The sequence below is a fragment of the Pongo abelii genome, chromosome 18 (genome assembly GCF_028885655.2).
Source record: "Pongo abelii isolate AG06213 chromosome 18, NHGRI_mPonAbe1-v2.0_pri, whole genome shotgun sequence".
Classification (NCBI taxonomy): Eukaryota; Metazoa; Chordata; class Mammalia; order Primates; family Hominidae; genus Pongo; species Pongo abelii.
In genome coordinates, this window is record NC_072003.2 from 83,765,394 (window position 1) to 83,787,945 (window position 22,552).

A 22,552-nucleotide genomic window follows, 5' to 3' on the forward strand; every position below is an offset into this window, starting at 1 on the left:
TGTTTGCTCATCAGTGGTATCAATGTGCCGCACCAATGCACAATGTTAGTCATAAGAGACACGGGGTGGGAGTGGGTCTGGGAGAAGAGACACATGGAAACTCTTTATTTTCTGTGCAATTTTTTCTGCTCTCAAAACCAAAGTTTGTTTTAAAAGGAGTCAGTTTTATACTTAATAACTGCCATGGTGTTTGGTAGACAAAATCCTACTGGACAACCATCCATTGGCCTGGGAAAGAATTGTGAAAAGAGATCTTGGAGAAATTAAAAGAAAAGAGCCCGGTGTGGGGGTGCTCTCAGAGGGCTGAGGCTGGGGATCCCTTGAGCCCAGGAGTCGGAATTCAGCCTTGGCAACACAGTCAGAAGTTGTCTCTTAAAAAACTTTTTCTTCTTTTTTAAAGCAGGCAGGCTTAAAAAGAGAGAGAGTAAAGATCTTGAAGTTTGGGAATTCTGAGGTCAGTCTTTCTCTGTCTGGGTCTTCTTTCTGCCTCCCCACCTGACTTTTCTCTCCACATGGACAGAGCCTCTCCTTCAGCCATCCCACTATCTTCTAGAAGGTTCCATAACTCCTCCCTGTCCCCATCATTCCTTATTCTGAAAATCCTTTGGTAAATGGGTTTATTCATTTGCCAGGTGCAAACAATTGTCAGTGGCTACTTGAAGTTTGATAAGGAGGATTCGGAGGCCTGTCCCAGCCAAGGGGGAAATGCTGCCTGGTGATCAAATACTGATGCCTGCTACAGGTGTCAGAAGAGGGAGGAGGAGCAGAGGCATCTGTGCTGTGTGTTTACCTCCTGGAATTTAGCAAGTCCCGAGCCGCGTTCATTTGGCACCTGGTGTCATGTTCCAAGGGGCAGTGCCTTGTTGCTTCTGCTGGAATTAAGCCCTTTAGAAGCCCAGCAGTGCCCACAGCTGCAGGAAGTGCTCAACCAACGTTTGCCTGTCATTCAGCAAATAATGGCTATGAAACAGTGAAAGTAAGACGTGAATAGTGCCTGGAAACAGGCTGTGTGTGGGGAGCGTGTGAGCGTGACCCTCATTTTGGTGCAAATGCATAGACCAGTTCACATAAGGGGGTCTGACTATTGTGGTGGCAGCAGAGCTGTTTCCCCCTCCGGGCCTTAGCTCCTGCCCTTCTCTTTGCTTGGAATACTCCCTCCTCCCCCTGTACCCACAGAGGTCCCTTCTTGCCTCTCCTGACTCCTCTAGCTACAAGAGGCCCCACTCTCCAGGCCCCATCCTGCTCATTTCTTTCCTTTCTTTTCTTTTTTTTGAGGCTGAGTCTCGCCCTGTCACCCAGGCTGGAGTGCAGTGGCACAACCTCAGCTCAGTGCAACCTCCTCCCAGATTCAAGCGATTTTCCTGCCTCAGCCTCCAGAGTAGCTGGGATTACAGGCCACCACACCCGCCACCATGCCTGGCTAACTTTTTGTATTTTTAGTCAAGATGGGGTTTTACCGTATTGGCCAGGCTGGTCTGGAACTCCTGACCTCAGGTGATCCACTCGCCTCAGCCTCCCAAAGTCTTGGGATTACAGGCGTGAGCCACCGCACCTGGCCTCACTTTTCTTCTTAGTGTCACCCACTGTCCTAGTCTCCCTGGGCTGCTGCAATAAAGCTCCACAAACTGGGTGGCTACAGTGGAAATTTATTCTCTCTCCATTCTGGAGGCAGAAGTCTGAAATCAAGGTGTGAGGGGGGCTGTGCTCCCTCTGGAGGCTCCATGATAGGTGTGGGGAGATTCCTCCTGCCTCTTCCAGCTTCTCATGGACCCAGGTGTTTTGCAGCTTGTGGTCAAATCCCTGCCTTCATCTTCAGGTGGCCTTCTCTTCTGTCTCTTATCAGGCCACCAGTCACTAGATTTAGGGCCCACTCAGTTAATTCAGGATGATTTCATCTTGAGATCCTTAATTATATCTATAAAGATGTTTTTCCAAATAAGGTCACATTCAGTTTCCAGGAGTTAGGACATGGACATATCTTTTGCAGGGGACATTATTCAACCCATGACATGCACTGCCTGATTTTGCATTCCACATGGCTTTGTCCGCAGCCTGTCTCCACCATTAGATGAGATATAGGAAAGCAGGGAAAGAGTCTGTTGTGTTCCCACAGGGCAGGTGCTGAAAAATATTTGTTAAGTGAACGAAATGGTTTTATCTTTCCAAGTCCCAATGTTCCCGTCTATAAAATGATTATTGCCTGTGTGCACAGCTATTGCAAAACAAACAGAATCGAGGGTTTATGCAAGGAACCGTAACTTCCACCTAATTCTTAACATTAGAAACAAATTGTACAAAATATACTTTTGTACAGTGTACCCTTTCCAAAAAGGATGTCTTCAATGCCACTCTTAGAGAACTTCTGAGTGAAGTTTGTTACCAAACAAAATACAGGTGCCTTGAGGTTGCACCATGGCTCCCAGCAGGGCGCTTTGCTGGGGATAATTTGTGGGCAGTGAAAAGACACCACTCTGATATAGAGAGTGAATGGGAGTTGCAGAGCATGGCCTCATTGTTCAAGGCGCCCAGAGCAGACATTTCGAGAAAGGCTGGATGCCTTTGGTTGGGTCCCACCCTTGGCTTTCGTCGTTGGCCAATGTGGCAGAATCACTCTGAGGTGTTGAGCTGCAAACCCCAGAAAGTTCTCCAGCCAACTGTCTTGTTAGATTCTTTGCAAGTGGGCTCTAGCATTTTACAGGCTAAAGGCAGAAAAAATAAACAAAAAACTTGGAAAAACAGAATCTTGAAGTCTGTAGGGATGATCACGGAATCCAAACAAAGTGACAGAGCTCAGAAAGGTCGTTTAAGACAAACATAAATAGCAGGTGTAACTGACAGGGAAATTTACAACACACAACAACAACAACAACCAACTCAGAAGGTAAGAGCTTGGGCCAGGCATGGTGGCTCAAACCTATAATCCCAGCACTTTGGGAGGCTGAGGCAGGCCGATAGATCACTTGAGGTCAGAAGTTCAAGACCAGCCTGGTCAACGTGGCAGAACCCTGTCTCTACCAAAAAAAAAAAAAAAAAAAATTAGCTGGGCATGGTGGCGCACGCCTGTAGTCCCAGCTACTCTGGAGGCTGAGGCACGAGAATCGCCTGAACTCGGGAGGTGGAGGTTGCAGCAAGCCGAGATGGTGCCACTGTACTCCAGCCTGGGCAACAGAGCAAGACTCTGTCTCAAAAAAAAAAAAAAAAAAAAGAATGGAGAGTTTGGATAATTAAATTACTTAGAATATAAAAGGATGCAGAGGTTAGAAAAACAAAAATTAAAGTTGGAAAATTTCTTTAAATTTGGAAAAGGAAACCAAAAGAGACTGTAAATACTCATCTGTATTTCTGAAGTGTTTTCAGGTAGCTCCCAATAGAACTTTTAATGAGATGTTTATTCCAAAACCAAAGTAAAAATTGACAGCAAATTGAGTGCTTGCCTCAAAAGGCACAGAAATAAAACATGAAAGAGGATGACAGAAGTCAATCTAACAATGACAACTATAACAATGTAGACACAATACATTTCCCTATTTTTTTTTTTTTTTTTTTTTTTTTGAGACAGAGTCTCGCTCTGTCGCCCAGGCTGAAGTGCAGTGGCGCTATCTTGGCTCACTGCAAGCTCCGCCTCCCGGGTTCACGCCATTCTCCTGCCTCAGCCTCCCAAGTAGCTGGGACTACAGGTGCCCACCATCACGCCCAGCTAATTTTTTGTATTTTTAGTAGAGATGAGGTTTCACTGTGTTAGCCAGGATGGTCTCGATCTCCTGACCTCATGATCCGCCTGCCTCGGCCTCCCAAAGTGCTGGGATTACAGGCATGAGCCACTGTGCCCGGCCTACATTTCCCTATTATAAAGCAAATCATTCATATGAAAGTTCTGTTAAATATAAATTTTAATGATCTGCTGTTTATGAGAGACATTCAAAAAATTTTTGGAGTATTTGCCATGTTTCAGGCACATCATTTACCATAACCAACACTGGTGGAGCCTAATTTACCTAATTTTACACACCACAAATCTAATTTATAGGCCTGGGCAACATAGCAAAGACCCCATCTCTACATAAAAATAAAAATTAAAAAATTAGCTGGGTGTGGTTCTGTGCACCTGTAGTCCCAGCTACTCAGGAGGGAGGATTGCTTGAACCCAGGAGTTCAAGCCTACAGTGAACTATGATCGCGCCACTGCCCTCCAGCCTGGACTACAGAGTGAGATCTTGTCTCTAAAATGTACATATATATATCCACCACCTAGAGTTTCCTTCTGGAATGCCCTGGGCATTTTCCAACCTAGCCCAGGAATTCCAGCCTTGACATCTCTGGGCTGGAGCGGAAGCCATGGTGATAGGATCTGAAAGGCTGGGCTTTCAAATCCTCTGCTCCGGGGATGCTGATCTGCCTGGAGAGATTACATCTGGTTAACAGCTTGGAAAAACATGAAGATGCCAACAAGGCATTCTTCTTCCCTGGATCCAACATCATCTTAAAATCACAGAATGCCGGTTGGGAAGGACCTGAGAAATAACTGAGCCAAGTTCCCATATGTTCTTTTATATTAATAATATAGAAGTGCCGGAGAGCCTGCAATGTCGAGTACTACTACGTCATACTACTGGGTACTCTACCTGTGCAAGCATTCACTCAGCCTGAACCACAGGATGCTGAGGTGGGCTGCGGGATGTCTCCTTGTCTCCTCCTTGTTCCTCTACAACACTCTTTTTTTTTCTTTGACATGAAGTCTTGTTCTACTGCCCAGGCTGGACTGCAGTGGCACAATCTTGGCTCACTGCAACCTCCACCTTCCGGATTCAAGCGATTCTCCTGCCTCAGCCTCCCAAGTAGCTGGGATTACAGGTGCACGCCAGCACACCTGGCTAATTTTTGTATTTTTACTAGTGACAGGGTTTCCCCATGTTGGCCAGGCTGGACTCGAACTCCTGACCTCAGGTGATCCGCCCACCTTGGCTTCTCAAAGTGCTGGGATTACAGGTGTGAGCCACCTTGCCCAGCTTCCTCTACACCACTCTCCACCCTTCTTTGGATTCTCTGCCCAGGAGGCTGCATCCTTGGCTCTGTTGCTCTCTGGCTTTTGATCTAAGCAGTTGCCCTCTGCAGAAGTTATCAGCCCCCCAGAGCTCCCCCCTCCAGGTAACTCCTCTCTCATCTGGCCCTTCAGGCCTTGGGTGGGAATAAAGCCACTTCTCACTCTTTGCTAGTCTTTGTTAATGGCACAAGCGCATCTGGTTTCTCTACATCATACCCACACCTTTGTAAAAAGTCTGTTTCTCAAACTCTCCTCAAATTACTGTTTCCTACTGGGACCCTGACTCATAAAGGTAGGTAGTGACATCTCCATTTCATGGATGAGTAAACTGAGGTGGAGAGAGGTGAAGAAAGTTGCCCAAGGTCTGAAAGGAACATTCCTGGGATTCAAATCTGGACTCACTCACATCAGAGGTTTGCTGTTACCATTATTCCTGCACCTTTGTTGAAACTGGGGAGTGGGGGCAGGCTGATACCGTAGCCTTTATTTCCTGAAAAGAGGAAGATGCAGGAGATACAAGAAGGGGCACTGGAACTGCCCTGCAGGTTTTCGTGGGCTGGAGTCAACCCTCGGGAGCAATTGAGGTAGGTGGCAAATATTTGCTCAAAAGGGGTGGCTGAATTTCATGGACAAATGCAGAGGCCACCTCCTGTAGCCGGTAAGTAACTTCCCCGTAGAGATGAGGAAGCCAGTGGAAAGGCGGGTGGCACGGCCTTCCCCAGAGCTCCCCCTCTGCTAAGTGGTGGGTCTAGTTACGGATCTAGTCCTACCTGAAGCCAAAGAAAGCCCTGGCACTTCAAAGCACCCACTTGGCGGCTGGCAACTGTCTACACTGCGTATGGACTCACATACTTTGGGAGCCATTTGAGCCCAGCACCTTCTGATGATGATGAGGAGGAGGATGGTGTCATGGGGACACCAGCACGTTCTCTACGCCAAGCCCTGCTCCAGACCTTCCTGTACAGCACTGTCCGCTGGGGCCTCTCAATGTCACTGTGAAGGAGGCGCTACCGTGGTGGCCATTCTGCAGAGCAATAAACCAAGGCGCAAAAAATGTAAGAAACCTGCTCAGGTCCCAGGATGAGCAACAGCGGCGCTCATCCTGCAGTCGAGGGCAGGGGCCCTGACCATCCGAGATCATGCAAGCGCCAAAGGCAGCAGGGTTCTCAGTGGCTCCTGTTCCTGGACTCACTCCCAGGGCCCTGGAGTGGGGGTCTTAGCCTTCTGCTGCTCCCCGCTCAAAGACAGGCTAGGTCGCCGAGGCTCAGAAAGGCCACGTGACCCATCCAGAGTGCACAGTCGCAGGTGTGAGTCTTAGTCAGCTCCAGCCACCTCGCTCCCGGCGCCTTAGAGCGGCCCACCCTGGGTTCCTCAAGAGGATCACCTGGGGCTCCTTAAAAACCCAGCTCCCGGCGGCTCCAAACCCAGTGACTGGGCAGGGAGGGGTGTGGGAATCCGGATTTTAAACCAGCATTTGCTCCTCCACCTCCCCCACTCCAGGTGATTCTTAGGATCTGCAAGTTTGGGAAACAGCCCAAGTCCTGAGGCGACGCAGCCGCTCCCTGGGCCTTCCATGGCCAGCCGGCGCTGTCCCCAGGGGCCCTGGGGTCCCAGGCGAGCTCGCGGGGCGGGGCCGGGTGAGCCGGCACCTCCCTGTGCGCAGCCCCGCCCCGGAGGCGGGGCCACACCTGCCGCGGGCAGGTAGACAGCTACCTGGTAACCGGGTCTGGCCCAGGAGGCTTGGGCGCGCGCAGCCACCCCAGGCCTCGCCGGGGACCGAGGGACGCAGGCAGCGCCTGCGCCCGCTCACCATGGTCGAGGGACGCGTCTCCAAGTTCCTGAGGAAACTCGGCTTCTCGGGCGGGGGCCGCCAGTACCAGGCGCTGGAGAAGGACGAGGAGGAAGCCTTGGTGAGTCCGGGCGACCCCGCGCCGGGCGTGCGACCCGACCCCCCATCCCCTCCATCGTAACCGTCCCCGACCCGAGACCCCGCGTTCGCGCTGCGATCCGCGAACTCGCCGTCCTCCCCTGGCTCTGGAAAGAAGCCGTCCTCACAGCAACCGCGCTCTCATCTGCGCTCTGGCGCGGGGAGCTCAGCATGGAACCCTCACGTGAACCCATTTTGCGGATGAGAAACTGAGGCCGAGAGTGGTTAAGTATATTCCTTAAGGGGCACGGAGCTAGGAAGTGACCTGGCTGGGAACTTAACCTAGGTTTCTCTGACTCCAGAGAATTAAAATTCCTGGGTCTCCAGACTTGGGCTGCTTTATGGATTTTTAAAACTTAAATTGGAAAATAAAATTAGAGGGTTGCAAAAAACAAAAGATTGCTGAAATGTTGTAGCAATAATAGAAAGCAAAGTTGGAGCTGAGGGACCTCCCAGCCTCGCTTGCTACAGTCAGGCACTTTTAGAAAGCCACTCAGAGCTGTATGCCTGCTTTGCAACCTCCAGGGGACCCTCTGGGATAAAGCAGCAGGGTGCCAGGGCAGGGCGGTTCGTGAGGGAACAAAGTGGCAAAGCTGTCAAATAAAGCCCCTCCTGTTCCTTGGATTCTTGGAAGCCAGGGGTGAAGCCAGGCTTGAGGGTGACCCAACACCCTTCTTTTTGGCTTCGCAAACAGAACTCCTTGCATGTTTTAAGGTCAGGGAGGCACTGAATTTCTGCAGAAGCGTTTCTCTGCATGCCAGAGGGTCGTTGCACTTTTTTTTTTTTTTTTCATTTACGCTTAAGCAGTCATTCAAAAATAACATTTCTGAACGAGTCCCCTGGGTTGCTAATGAGAAATATGAATTGGCGATGGTCTTTTGACCAGTGAAAGGAAACTTCAAAGGTAAACTTACCTTTTAATTAAAAATAAAAATTAGCTGAAAAAATATTTGACTTAAAATTTTATTTTTTTCTCCCAAAGAATACTAATGGCCAAAACATTTTGTTTGTGAGATTAAGTATTCATGCTTTTTTAAAAATAGTGTTTTGTGCTTTTTAAAAATAGTGTTTTATACATCCCTGTTGATGTAAGAATTCTGGTGTTAGGGTGGTAGGCCACAGGACCACGTAACTAGCAGTTTTTGAACAATCTCGATTTTTCTGAAGTGACATGTTAATATTGATAGGATATAGAGTTCAATTAATTTGCTGTGATCCATTTCTCTGCTTGTGTGATACGTTCTGCTAAAGTAGTTTGAAGTTCATTTGCCATCACAGGTTGCCTTTCCTACGTTGCCATTCCTGTTTTTTCCTTTCCATCTTTCGATTTTTGCATCAGGCCAGGTATTTTTCAAACACTCCTGGTGTGTAGTTGGTTACCATCAGGTTTCATAGGATGTCCAGGAATGCAGGTGCATGGATGATGTAACCTCAAGGGAGATGCTGGGGAGAGTTTGATCTCTGTGCCAGGTGGACTCATCCCTCCAAAGCTTTGCAGAAGAGTTCTCAAAGGTCTGACAGGTGTTCAGCCAGTCTGTCAGTGTGCTCTCCCACCTGGCTGTGGACTGGGGTGCTCTCAGCAGCGTCCTGAGGCCCTGGGTGCGTGATCATGGGCAGTGTGCAGAGCCAGGAGGCGGGTGATACCAGCACTGGCACCAAAGGCCAGCTGAGAAAGAAGGCATGCTGTCTCCAGAGGCAGCCTTGTGCAAACCCAGGAAATGACAATGAAGATCGATGGGAAGTGTGAGGAGGGAGGGAGGTGGGGAGGCCGGGAGGCTGGGCGAGGCACTCACTTCCTGCCAAGTTGGCTGAGACCTGAACACCTCCTTTGCTGTCACACTCATGTCCTCTCGTTGGAACTCCTTTCTCCCAGGGTTTGGAAAGGAGGCAATGTGTGTTGAGGTGATCACTTCTACAATAGTTGGAATTGTCTTTTTTTTTTTTTTTTTTTTTGCGTTATTTCATACTGGTTTATTTAGGGGTTCCATTTTCACTCCTCAATAGAACCGTTTTTTATGAGCACTAATTATATGCCACATCCAGGATGCCTGTAGGAGGCCTCTAAGCCCTCCCCTCCCCCAGCCACTTTGACCAGTTACCCCAGTTCTAATAGTGATTGTTACTGAGAACCTGCTGTGTCTTCTCTTGGGCCTCTTACCTCCAAGGTAAGTTTTACTCTCGTCATGTGATCAATGAGGATGTGAGGCTCCTAGTGGGGCCACGTTCGTTTGCTCAGTGAGCATTTCCTGACAGCCAGTTTTGCCAGGCACTGAGGATACAGATGTGTACAAAACAAAGTACATAAAGGAGGCCAACGGTCAGCTGAGAAACCAGGAGATGCTTTATTTGAGATCCAGTGGTCTTAGGTGCACTGGAGAATCAAAGAGTAGAGGACCAGACAGAGGATTGGTGGTTGAGAGGGGAACTGGAGACGACCCCATGTTAGAAGCACTGGAGACTGGATTTCAGCATTTCCAGGAATGGAAAGAAAGGTGTTTGAGCCGGGCGCAGTGGCACATGCCTGTAATCCCCACACTTTGGAAGACTGAGGCAGGAGGGTCGCTTGAACCCCAGAGTTCAAGATCAGCCTGGGCAACATAGCCAGGTGCCATCTCTGCAAAAAATTTTAAAAATTAGGCGTGGTGGTGTGCACCTGTGGTCCTAGCTACTCACCAAGCTGAAGCAGGAGGATTGCTTGCACCTGGGAGGTCAAGGCTGCAGTGAGCTGTGATCATGCCACTGCGCTCCAGCCTGGGCAACAGAGGGAGACCCTGTCTCAAAACAAAACAACAACAAAAAGGTCTTTGAGAGGCCTCCTTAATTTAGTTACTAGAAAAAGCTTCTCACTGCTGACCTGAACATTAAGGTAAGGAAGAGATTGGACCAGAAATTCCTGCTTCCCAGGTGACTCCGCGCCGACTCTGGGGGAAGCTGTCTCTGACCCTCAGGGCTCCCATCTCTTAACTGAGGCAGGTATAGCCCCCAGCCCACTGCCTTCCTGGCTGGTGAGCAGATTCATCCTTCTGGGCTCTCCAGGGTGAGGCTTGGATCCCAACAGACGCATGTAGTGGCCACCCATCCATTCAACCTAGATTCACGGAGGGGGCTCCCTCTGTGTGTCAAGTGAGTGCTACCTGCTGGAGTTGGGGCTGATAAGGATGCGCAGCTTCCTGCCCTCAGGTATCCCATCTGGGAGGCAGAGACAGGCACCCAACAACAGGTCACGGTTCACTGTTTAATGCCGATGTGTCAGAGCTGGGGGAAAGACGTGATGTTTAAGATGAATAGGAGTGGCAAAGAGTGAGCTGGGTGAAGGGCGGGGGTTGACAGCGAGTTCTAGACAAAAGAGGTAGAGGCGTTGGGGTTGGTAGGACGAGGCTGCAGAGGAGGGTCATACGGAGCCTTGTCAGAGTGTGGGCTTTATCCCGGGAGCAGTGGGGGATCGTTGAAGGGTTTTAAGTCAGGACATGACAGTCACTCATTTATTCCCAGATGGGCCAAACATTAGAACTGTGATAAAACAGGCACAGTCAGATTTGTGTTTTTAAGAGATTACACTCGGTTACCGGAAAAGAGTATATGCGTGGGAATTCTGAAGCTCATGCACACACAACCTTAACCCAAGGCTTGCCGAAACTCACAAATCATTAGTGTTTCTCAGAATTTAGCAACACGTGGGCATCTTCTTAAATGTACTGCAACCCCACAGCGTTTTGTTTTGTTTTGTGTTTGTTTTTGGTTTTTTTTGAGACGGAGTCTCACCCTGTCACCCAGGCTGGAGTGCAGTGGCACGATCTTGGCTCACTGCAACCTCCCCCTCCCAGATTCTCCTGCCTCAGCTTCCCGAGTAGCTGGGATTACAGGCACCCGCCACCACGCCCAGCTAATTTTTGTATTTTTAGTAGAGACGGGGTTTCACCATCTTGGCCAGGCTGGTCTCAAACTCCTGACCTCATGATCCGCCCGCCTCAGCCTCCCAAAGTGCTGGGATTACAGGCGTGAGCCACCACACCCGGCCAGTGTTGTCTTAAATGATTTGTACAAAAGTGACTTCAAGTAAGTATAAGCATAAAACTTGTAATAAACATAACTGTTTGCTTATAACTCAACTATAGAATCAAGTTCAATTTAGGCTGGTCGCAGTGACTCACGCCTGTTTTCCCAGCACTTTGGGAGGCTGAGGTGGGCAGATCGCTTGAGTTCAGGAATTCAAGACCAACCTGGCCAATATGGTGAAACCCCTCTCTACTAAAAATACAAAAATTAGCCAGGTGTGGTGGCAGGCACCTGTAATCCCAGCTACTGGGGGAGCTAAGGAAAATCCTCTGAACCCAGGAGGCGGAGGTTGCAGTGAGCCAAGATCACGATACTGCACTCCAGCCTGGAAGACAGAGAAAGACTCCCTCTCAAAAAAAAAAAAAAAAAAAAAAAAAAAATCAAGTCAAATTTATAATAAAATTATAAAGTACAAATAGAACAGCCTTATTTTGATATACTGGTGATGTTCTATTAAAACTCAATCAGGCTGGGCACGGTGGCTCACGCCTATAATCCCAGCACTTTGGGAGGCCGAGGCAGGCAGATCACCTGAGGTCAGGAGTTCGAGACCAGCCTGGCCAACATGGCGAAACCCCATCTCTACTAAAAATACAAAAAATTAGCTGGGTGTGGTGGTAGGTGCCTGTAACCCCAGCTACTCAGAAGGCTGAGGCAGAAGAACCGCTTGAATGTGGGAGGTGGAGGTTGCAGTGAGCCAAGAATGCGCCACTACACTACAGCCTGGGTGACAGAGCGAGACTCCATCTCAAAAAAACAAAAAAAGAGACTGGAAACCAAAGCCTTTTTTGAATCACATCTCAGAAATGAGATCTCATAACCTCTGCCATATTCTATTCATTTGATGCAAGTCTAGGTCCAGTCTACACTCAAAGGGAAGGGGTTCCACTGGCCATGGGTACTGGGAAGGAGTGATGGCTGGGGACTGCCTTAAAGGCTGCCCATTGGAATAGTAGAAAGAAATATTTCCTTAAATGACGTCATTCACGTTAAAAAAAAAACGCTAGAACCACACCTGACATGTCATCTGCTCATTACTTATCTAGTTTTGTTAGTGTTTTCATTCATCATGAGTTCTGTTCTTTAAACTCTTTTGAACTTTTGATTTTGAAAATACTGATGCTAAGAATGTCTGCTAACGTGTGTATGTACAAAATGACATTTACATTTGTCAGGACTTTGTTTGCTAGTTTAGGATAATCAGACTGAAACTCAAGTCCAACTGCCAGCAAGCAGCCTGCGAATGCCAATTTTAAGGCTGTCATCTGATAACCGTAGAACTGGCTCGTTCACTTGAAGATAATGTTAGTGTTGGGCGTTGTTGAAAGAATATTTCTTCATTTGGTATCTATTTGTATTTACTACTACGCTTAGTGCTCATTGACTGTGCCAGCTGCTATGTACAAAGACTGGATTCATGTAAGGCACCTGCTTGCGACGTGACTATACTTCTCAATATTTAGGTATCTTAGAGTTTTCTCACTGATTCCACAATTGTGTGCTGTGTGATGACTCAATTCTCCTGCTAACCTTTCTCTCTGAGCCATTGAAGCTTTCAGTGTGTGTCAGCCTTCACTGGGACACTACAGTGTGTGCTGTGATCATTGTCATGGATGCAAATATGCACACTGGTGTTATGTCACAGTCCTTAGTTGTAAGTTGCCCCCCACCCTGGAGGGTCTGTGTTGATCAGACAGTCATTGAAACATACATTCAAGGTTAATAAGTTCTCAGAAAACTTGAAGGCTCTTGAGAATACGTCTGAAGATGGCATCCCGGAAACCCTGCCCCCAATCCTAATGTCACAAGCTTTTTTTTTTTAATAACCATAAAGAATCCTAGAGTCCCAAACTCCTAGGGAGAGGAAACTAGAAGGAACTTCCAGTGTGTTAAATGGTTGCTGCTTGGTGGCCATCATATTAGGGGTGGGGACTGGGAGCCGATAGGGGGTCCTGTGTTTTTCATTTGTGTGCACACAAGTTGTTTGTAGATTTGGTATTTCTCCTAAAGCAGAGGCCATCTGGATGAGAACACAGGCAGCTGCTATATCTTCAAGGGTTGACATTCAGCTGCTATTTCTGTTTCAGGGACAAAGAAATACAAGTTATGAAAGACCCAAGAGTTTGGGTTTTATTCCCACCCCACCTAATAATCTATCAAAAAGGAGAGAAAGGGAATTAGCAGAAAGCTTATTCAGGGACTTCAAAAATCACGCAGAGTATTTAGATGAACCTATCCAAGTCAGATGTTGAGAAGGATGGTATTTGGATGGTTGTTTGAGGGTTAATATAGACACCTGGTAAAAAGGACTTGTCTCGTATCAGGTATGATGAAAACAAATACTTTAAAACAAGAAATGAGATATTCAAAATATTAAAAAATGCCCATGAGTAGAGGTTTGTTTACACATATTCTGGGATAGCTAGATAGCAGAATTCTCACAGACACTGAAACAGTTGCTGTAGAAGCATATGTAATGACACAGTGGACGGCTATGATTCTATCTAATGTTTTTAACATGAAAAACATCAAACACAGCCTGGCTCAGTGGCTCATGCCTGTAATCCCAGCACTTTGGGAGGCCCAGGTGGGTAGATCACTTGAGGTCAGGAGTTCGAGACCAGCCTGACCAACATGGTGAAACCTCGTCTCTACTAAAAATACAAAATTGGCCCGGCGTAGTGGCACGTGCCTGTGATCCCATCTACTTGGGAGGCTGAGGCAGAAGAATCACTTGAATCGGGGAGGCAGATGTTATAGTGAGACAAGATCGTGTCCGTGCACTCCAGCCTGGGTGACAGCAAGAATCTGTCTCAAAAAAAAAAAAAAACAAAAGAAAGAAAAATGTCAAACATACAGAAAAACAGAAGGACTAGACGGCTGTCCGCTCACCCACATGGATTCCACGATTCTTTTGCCATCTTTGCCCCACATGATGCCTCATTCAGTGGAAACAGGTGGTCGTAATTTCTTTTGGAAGAAAACAAACTTTTACAATGTGCAGAGAATAAAACCTGGAAAAAGATCATTTTGAGCAGTATTTTTATCTTGGGATGACAAATTTTCTTCTTTGTAATCTTGTGCATTTTCCAAATTTCCAGCCACAAATATGGTTTAATTTTGTAGCCAGAAAAAAAGGAGATGTGAAAAATAAAGAGGAAGTTTGAACAAAAGAAGGGGAGAGAAAGGATTGTGGGTTTTTAGGTCTGTGTTGCCTTTCTGGGCTCGGTGGGCGTAGCTGGGTGGGCGTAGCTGGGTGGGAGTGGTACTGTAAACAGCATTATTAGCTAAGAATCCAGATCCCCAGGGGTGGCGGTGTATGAGCGGTGCCAGCCCAGCGCTTCGGGCGCCAGTGGGAGAAAGAGGTGGATGGGACGGGGGTCTGTACATGGCCATTTGGGGGCTCCCGCAACCCCCTGGGGCTTCCCAACACAGAGATAAGTAGTTTGGGTGAGCGCATTTGAGATTTCCACAGGGGAGTGTGGAATGAACAAGGACAGGGAGGAAAGGTCTCTGGTTCAACGAAGGCAGGTGAGGCGATGAGGTTGCCATGAGGGCAGGACTGGCTACAGAATTCATGGGGCAGACTGCCAATAGCAGGAAGACACTTGCTTCTGTCTTCTATGATTTCTCCCTCAACTGTCCTGGTGAGTTCCACTTGCTGTAGATTATTGGTCTCCATCACACAAGGGATTACTACCGGGTGAGTGTAGACCAAGCGTGTTCAACCCGCAGCCCAAGATAGCTTTGAATGCAGCCCAACACAAATTCATCAACTTTCTTAACACATTATGAGATTTTGGGGCAATTTCTTTTTTTTTTTTTTTAGCTCATCAGCTATCATTAGCGTTAGTGTATTTTATGTGTGGCCCAAGACAATTCTTCACATGTGGCCCAGGGAAGCCAAAAGATTGGACACCCCTGTGTAGACCCTGCCAGGCATCCCCCATTGGGGAGGGCAGTCATGGCCGCTGGGTGGAGGGGGGGAGATGCCAAGCCCCGGGCATACATCGTCCCATGGGGCTAAATTTCCACATACACATTCAGATCCAATGATTATGCATTTCAAGATGGCAGCTGTGGAGCATGAAGCCTCAAGCCCAACACCTGTCCTGCATGGGGATCTCTGTGCAACTGTGCTGGCCTCATGCCCATGAGGCTGGCCCTGCTGAAGGGTTCTTGTCGGAGAGGAAATATCCAATTGATACCTCCCCTGTGGACTGTCAGCGATTCTTCTGAGTTGTCGTGGGGTTAGCCTGGATCTGTGGACACTTCAGAGGCTAATAATCCCAGCACCTCTGGTCTCTAAGGCATCTCACATGATGGTGATAAGAACACGGGAGACTTGGTAGTGGAACTCGTGTGCTAAGACTGAGTGAATAGTGGAAGCTGTGTGCTAAGTCTCAGCAAGTAGTGGAAGCCATGTGCTAAGTCTCAGCGAGTAGTGGAAGCCATGTGCTAAGTCTCAGCGAGTAGTGGAAGCCGTGTGCTAAGTATCAGCGAGTAGTGGAAGCCGTGTGCTAAGTCTTAGTAGTGGAAGCCGTGTGCTAAGTCTTAGTAGTGGAAGTTGTGTGCTAAGTCCTAGTAGTAGTGGAAGTCATGTGCTAAGTCTTAGCAAGTAGTGGAAGTCGTGTGGTAAGCAGGAGCTGGTGGGAGCTTTCAGTCCAGATCACCTGTCTTCCCTCTCCCTGCCTGGAAGGTGGAGTGGGCCGGAGAGGCATCTTTGTTGTCAATGAATGTGAATCCCAAAGGTGTCCAGCCAGCTGCCCTTGCTAGAGACTCCACTTCCTCACACCTCATTCATTGTCTCAGTTCTGGAGGCCAGAACTCCAAGAGCAAGATGCCAGCAGGGTTGGTTCCTCCGGAGGCCTCTCTGCTTGGTTTGCACATGGCCGCCTTGCCCGTGTCTTCATACGGTTGTCCTCTGTGCATGTGTGCGTCCTAATCTCCTCCTTTTACGTGGACACCAGTCGTATTGGATTAAGGCCCCACCAATGACACCATTTAGCTATAATGACCTCTTTAAAGGCCCCATCTCCAAATACAGTCACTTTCTGAGGATATGGGATGGGGGGTTTAGGGCTTCAGCCTGGGAATGGTAGGGGGGTTGGACAACTTAGTCCAACACCATGTTCTGTGTAGAAATTGACTTGAAAGGTATTTTTTTCTTTGAGGAGCTATGGGCCACCAGGAGAAAATGTGTAATTGTGTCTTGAGGCTGCAGCCCCTCTGGAAATGCTTATCACCTCTGCTGTCTGCCCCAAGTCCTCAGGAGATGCAGGCATGGTGCCCCCTAGCTGGGCCATATTCCTATGACGTTCCCTAAGACCTCCCTGTGTCCTGTTGGAGAGAAGAGAGCTCAGCAGAGGATGTGTTGTTTGGCCCAACTTGAAACTCAAGTGCAAACAGAGACAGGGAAGAGAAGCGCCCAAGATCTGCGATTCCAGAGACCCAGGGGGCAGAGATGACAGGCAGGCACTGCACCTCACTTTCCTAAGCCAAACCACAGACGCCGACTCCCAGGCTAACTAGAACTGCTTATTTCACCCCCATGCACTTCTCAGGACCCTCTCTGTCTTTGCCTCTCCAGCTGGACCGAATCTGGGGGCTCTGGGTGTAGGGGAAGGAGTGTTGGCCTGAGTGGCCACTCTTAACCAGGAGCCATTGGTGTAGGGCAGACAGGGCCCATCTGTCGCCAGCCACATGGATTTAGGCAGGTGTGATCTCCACGTTCATGTGTCCTGGTGTGAAAGTGGAGGTGTTGGGTGCAAGAATGGAGGGCAGCATTGGATTTCTCTTCTGACTGCTAGGTTCCTCCTCCCCCTGGCTTTTTGTGGAAGCTGTGTTGGGTAACAGATCTAAGCAATCTACAAAGTTCCCCTCACTATGCCTCCCTCAGTGAGTGTTAGTAATCAAAAAAGAGTAAGTGAGGGAAGGTGTTTAAAACTCTCTGCACAATGCCTTGTTCACAAGATGATCTTGTTTTTAAGAATCCAGCCCTGTCTTGCTTTGACCTTGGGTCATGTGCTAGGCACTGTGTCCATAGAAAGCGCTCAGTGGTGGGGGCAGGACCGCCTACGTGATTGTCAGGCTCAGTGCAAAATGGCCCCCTCCTTGAAAAATGACTACGAATCCCAAAAAGGGGGCAGCAGAGATTGAGCAAAGTGCAGGCTGCCGTGGACACACGAAGCCATGAACGTGGAGCCAGCCCTGGTGGGCTCACCATCGCGAGGTCCCTGGCTGGAGACACCAGTGAGCTCTTGCTGTTTGGGGTTCTCTTTTTCAGCCTCTACTCCAGGCACTCCTCTGGCCCTCACCTACTTTTTTTTTTCAACTTTTAAGTTTCAGGGTGTAGGGTAAACATGCAGGATGTGCAGGTTTGTTACATAGGTAAACATGTGCCATGGCGTTCTACTGCACAGATCACCCCATCACCCAGGAATTAAGCCCAGCATCCATTCCCCTCTCTTCCCCTCCCTTCCCCTCCCCTCCCCTCCCCTCCCCTCCCTTTCCCTCCCCTCCCCTCCCCTCCTTCCCTCTCCTTTCCTCTCCTTTCCTCTCCTGATAGGGTCTTACTCTGCCATCCAGGCTGGAGTGCAGTGGCGCAATCATGGCTCACTGCAGTCTCAATCTTCCTGGGCTGAAGTGATCCTCCCACCTCCCGAATAGCTGGGAATACAAGCACACAACCATGCCTGCCTAATTTTTGAACAGATGGGGTTTTGCTAAGTTGCCCAGGCTGGTCTTGAACTCCTGGGCACAAGAGATCTGTCCACCGCGGTCTCCCAAAGTGTGGGGATTACAGGCGTGAGCCACTGTGCCTGGCTGATTCTTTTGATCACGTCCTCCAAGTGTGGGCTGGGGACCAACATCGTGAGCATCACCTGGGAGCTTGCCAGAAATGCAGAATCTCAGGTTCCACCCTGGAACTACAGAATCAGAAACTCTGGGCTGGGTCCCAGCAATCTGAGACTCAGCAAGCCCGCCGGGGGGTTCTGAGACTCCCTGGAGTTTGAGCACTGCTGCTCTGGATGATTAGCTTCTCTGCGTGTCTCAGATCCATCCTCCTGTTTGCCAGGCCCTCTTGCAGATACTAGAGACAAAAGAGTGAGCAAAGCGCTGATCCTACTGGGTGGGGCTCATGTTCTGGTGGGGAAAGAAGATGTCTGTCAAATAATTCCTCCAGTGAGTACATAATTACACACTGAGATAAACCCCAGGAAGGAAAGCAGAGCATGTAAGAAAGAAGGTAGGCATGGCCTGGGTGTGGGGGATGGGTGGGAATGCTACTGTTAAAGTCCAGTGCCATCTGGGAAGACTTCCTGGAGGAGGTGGTAAGAACTCAGAGAACTAAGCCTTGCATTTGGGCTACACGTGCTCCTGCATTTATTATTTTTATTTTTTATATCAGCCACATTTGGCGCACCCTGGAGCCTACAGCCTGACCTGCAGGAGATTTCAGGAAAGATAAGCTGGCCTCCCTCCCCTGTGATCTGGGAGGTGCCTGTTCCCCAGGGAAAGTCTATAAATAGCCAGTCTCCTTCAGCAACACCTATCTCACCAGGCCTTCTCCTCCTTCTACCCCCTCCCCCAGATATCAGCATATTGAAATTTGAGTGACAGTTTTGCCTTCACTTATTATTGAATTCTGCTAATAGTAGTTGCCGTTTATCTACTATCTCGTGTGAACCGGGAATTGTATGGGTTTTTTTTCTTCTTTCCCTTTTTCCTTCCTTCTTTTCCTGTCTAAACTTGTCTTAATTTTTTCTCATAAACCATAAATAAAAATTGGCACAATTTAAAATTCCTGCTTCACTCCCCTACTTTATGGATCCTATTTTCCCCTTGACTTGGGGTTGGGGGAGGCGGAGGGAGGAAGGTCCTGTTTGTTTCTGATCAGTTTGCGGTATTCAGGTCACTGCTTGGGAGTTCTTGGCCCCTTTTCTGTGCACGTCTAGAGAGGCTGCAGGATTGTGGTTAAGAACACAGAAGTCTACAGCCCAGGCTGCCTGGATGCAAATTCTAGTTCTGCCACTTGCCAGCTGTGAGACCTCGGGCAAACTTAATTTTTCCCTGCCTCTGTTTGTTCTTCTGTACAATGGGGTAGTAACTAAGTGTACATACATCAGGGGGTCTGTTGTGGAATGGAGTCATTTAATACGTATCAAGCATGTAGGGTAGCACCTGATCATGGTGATTTTTATTAGCAATAATTATTTAATTATAAGTAATTATTATTATACAACTACAGGCTGGGCGTGGTGGCTCACGCCTGTAATCCCAGCACTTTGAGAGGCCGAGGCGGGCGGATGATGAGATCAGGAGTTTGAGATCAGCCCGGCCAGCGTAGTGAATTTCATGCGCGTCTGTGTGAAGAGACCACCAAACAGGCTTTGTGTGAGCAACATGGGTGTTTATTTCACCTGGGTGCAGGCGGGCTGAGTCCGAAAAGAGAGTCAGCAAAGGGTGGTGGATTATCATTAGTTCTTACAGGTTTTGGGATAGGCGGTGAAGTTAAGAGCAGTGTTTTGCGGGCAGGGGTGGATCTTACAAAGTACCTTCTTAAGGGTGGGGGAGATTACAACGTACATTGATCAGTTCGGGTGGGGCAGAAACAAATCACAATGGTGGAATGTCATCAGTTAACGCTATTTTTACTTCTTTTGTGGATCTTCAGTTACTTCAGGCCATCTGGATGTATATGTGCAAGTCACAGGGGATGCGATGGCTTGGCTTGGGCTCAGAGGCCTGACAGTGAAACCTCATCTCTACTAAAAATACAAAAATTAGCCGCGTGTGGTGACATGCGCCTGTAATCCCAGCTGCTCAGGAGGCTGAGGCAGGAGAATTGCTTGAACCTGGGAAGCGGAGGTTGCAGTGAGCCAAGATCATGCCACTGCACTCCAGCCTGGATGACAGAGCAAGACTCTGTCTTGAAAAAAAGAAAAAATATTAAAAAAAAAATTATACAACTACATAAGTGTCTTTTCCCTCATTGATTCATGCTGGGCACACGATTCTGCCCACTCCACGCTCCCATATTCCTGCAGTGCATGTGGGTCAACACATCTTCAATGGCGGTGTAGGCATTCGTATTTAACCCGTTTCCTGCCGACAGTTAGTTGGTTTCCTTTTTTGATTTTTAGAACAATGTTATAATGAACATATATGGCTACACCACATTGTTCTGAATCCTTACAAAAATCCCTGTAGAAATCTGAGGCTTAGAAAATGAAGTAACTTGCCCAGAGTCGCACAGCTCTTCATGGAATGGGCTCAGGGCGGCCTGAATTCTAAGCTCGAGCCCCCTGGACTCCTTGTCAGTGTTAGGAATACCTCTGCTTCAAATGCATTCTTTTTTTCTTAAAGTTCTGGGATACATGTGCAGAACGTACAGGTTTGTTACATAGGTATACACGTGCCATGGTGGTTTGCTGCACCAATCAACCTGTCATCTACATTAGTTATTTCTCCTAATGCTATCCCTCCCCTAGCCCCACATCCCCTGACAGGCCCCAGTGTGTGATGTTCCTCTCCCTGCGTCCATGTGTTCTCATTGTTCAACTCCCACTTATGAGTGAGAACATGTGGTGTTTGGTTTTCTGTTCCTGTGTTAGTTTGCTAAGAATGATGGTTTCCAGCTTCATCCATGTCCCTGTAAAGGACATGAACTCATCCTTTTTTATGGCTGCATAGTATTCCATGGTGTACATGTGCTACATTTTCTTTATCCAGCTATCATTGTTGAGCTTCAAATACATTCTTCACAGAAACCTCCCCACCCCCTTTTAAGAACAGTTGGATTGACTTGACTCATGCCTCCCAATCCCCTGCCTTTTGCCGACTCTCAGGGTCAGTCCTGGGGCAGGATGGGCAGCCAGGTTCCTCCTGGCATGGAGGCTGATCTGTTCAGCTCAACACCATTGCAGCCAGGGCTCAAAGGCTGACCATAGAAATGGCCAAGCCATGGCCAGATGTGGTGGCTCACACCTGTAATCCCAGCACTTTGGGAGGCTAAGGCGAGAGGATCACTTGAGGTCAAAAGTTTGAGACCAGCCTGGCCAACATGGTGAAACCCTGTCTCTACTAAAAATGTGAAACATTTAGCCAGGCATGGTGGCGGGCGCCTGTAGTCCCAGCTACTTGGGGGGCTGAGGCACCAGAATCGCTTGAACCCAGGAGGCGGAGGTTGCAGTGAGCTGAGATGTTTTCACTGCATTCCAGCCTGGGCGACAGAGCAAGACTCCATCTCAAAAAAAAAAGTAAAGAAAGAAATGGCCAAGCCAGGAGGAAGAGCTGCCCCTCTTCCTGGACCATCCAGGCAAAAGCAGCCTTAGGAGAGACAGGCAAGAGTCTACAGCTGGAGACAGAGGTGTGCCTCCTCTCCCAGGGACATGCTGGGATCCAGCGCTGGGCCTGCCCTGGAGCAAAGCTAGGGGGTTCCTGGGAGCCACTGTCCTTGTCATCTTGGGCACAGCTCAGTGGCCTACTGCTTTCTGCTGCTCAGGCCACAAGCAGGTCCACTAGGAACCAGCCTCACTGTCCCAAAACTGAGTGTGAATCAGTGCCAGGGAGGCCCAGCTGTGTCTAGAGGCAGAGAGGTGGGCTGCCAGGAAAGCCTGCATCAAACCCTCACTCCACACTCACCTGCCGTGACCTTGGGCAAAGCTCTCAAATCCAGGGCCTTGGTTTGCCCATCCAACAAAATGGGCACAGCACCTGCCAACTTGAATTTTTGGTCAGATAGAGGAGCGAAGGTGCGCGTGATGATAATAAGCAGCCATGTCTGGTCCGTAGTACGTGCTCAGCCAGTGCAGGTTGAACCTGAATATAGGAATGAACCTGTTTCTTCCCAGCCATACCATTATTCTGGAATCATTTCTTCACTTATTGTCTAGAAATAATTTCAAATGGACAGGAAAGTTGTAAGAAGATGATAGCACAAACACTTTAGCACATCCTTCCTCCAGGGTCTCTCAGCATCGTTAGTATATTTCGACAATGGCTGCGTTGTCCTCAGCCTCACCGCCCCCATTTAGGCATAAATTGCAGACATGATGCTCTGTGTGTGTGTGTGTGTGTGTGTGTGTGTGTGTGTGTGTGTTGGGGGTGGGGTGTTGATTTTTTTGGTTTTTTTTTTTTTTTTTTTGAGACAGCGTCTTACTCTTGTCACCCGGCTGAGAGCAGTAGTGCAATCTCAGCTCACTGCAGCCTCCAACTCTCAGGCTCAAGTGATCCTCCAACCTCAGCCTCCCCAGTAGCTGGGACTACAGGCATGTGCCACCATGCCCAGCTAATTTTTGTATTTTTGTAGAGACTGGGTTTCACCCTGTTGCCCAGGCTGGTCTCAAACTCCTGAGCTCAAGCAATCCTCCCACCTCAGCCTCCCAAAGTGCTGGGACTACAGGTGTCAGCCACTGTGCCCAGCCTATTTTCTTTAAGTGACAGTCTTCATTAATCACAACAGAGTCCAAAAATCAGGAAATGAACATCTATGCAACATGACCATCCAGTCCACAAGTTCCAAT

The 22,552-nt window shown here is 48.5% G+C and overlaps 1 protein-coding gene and 1 long non-coding RNA gene across 5 annotated transcripts in view; both read left to right on the forward strand.

The window, feature by feature from the left end:
* The first annotated feature begins 6,373 nt into the window (after positions 1–6,373).
* Positions 6,374–22,552, forward strand: part of ATP2C2 (ATPase secretory pathway Ca2+ transporting 2) — a 94,789-nt gene continuing 78,610 nt past the window's right edge. For all 4 annotated transcript variants that reach the window (XM_009251000.4, XM_024233532.3, XM_054534214.1 and 1 more), the window contains exon 1: positions 6,374–6,951. In XM_009251000.4, the coding sequence (XP_009249275.3) occupies positions 6,853–6,951 (99 nt within the window). In that variant the 5' untranslated portion in view covers positions 6,374–6,852. The remainder of the gene's footprint in view (positions 6,952–22,552) is intronic.
* On the forward strand, positions 14,054–19,960 carry LOC129050857 (uncharacterized). The gene is made up of 3 exons (XR_008514718.1): positions 14,054–14,671; positions 19,276–19,421; positions 19,702–19,960. It is a non-coding gene; the product is annotated as an uncharacterized LOC129050857 (long non-coding RNA).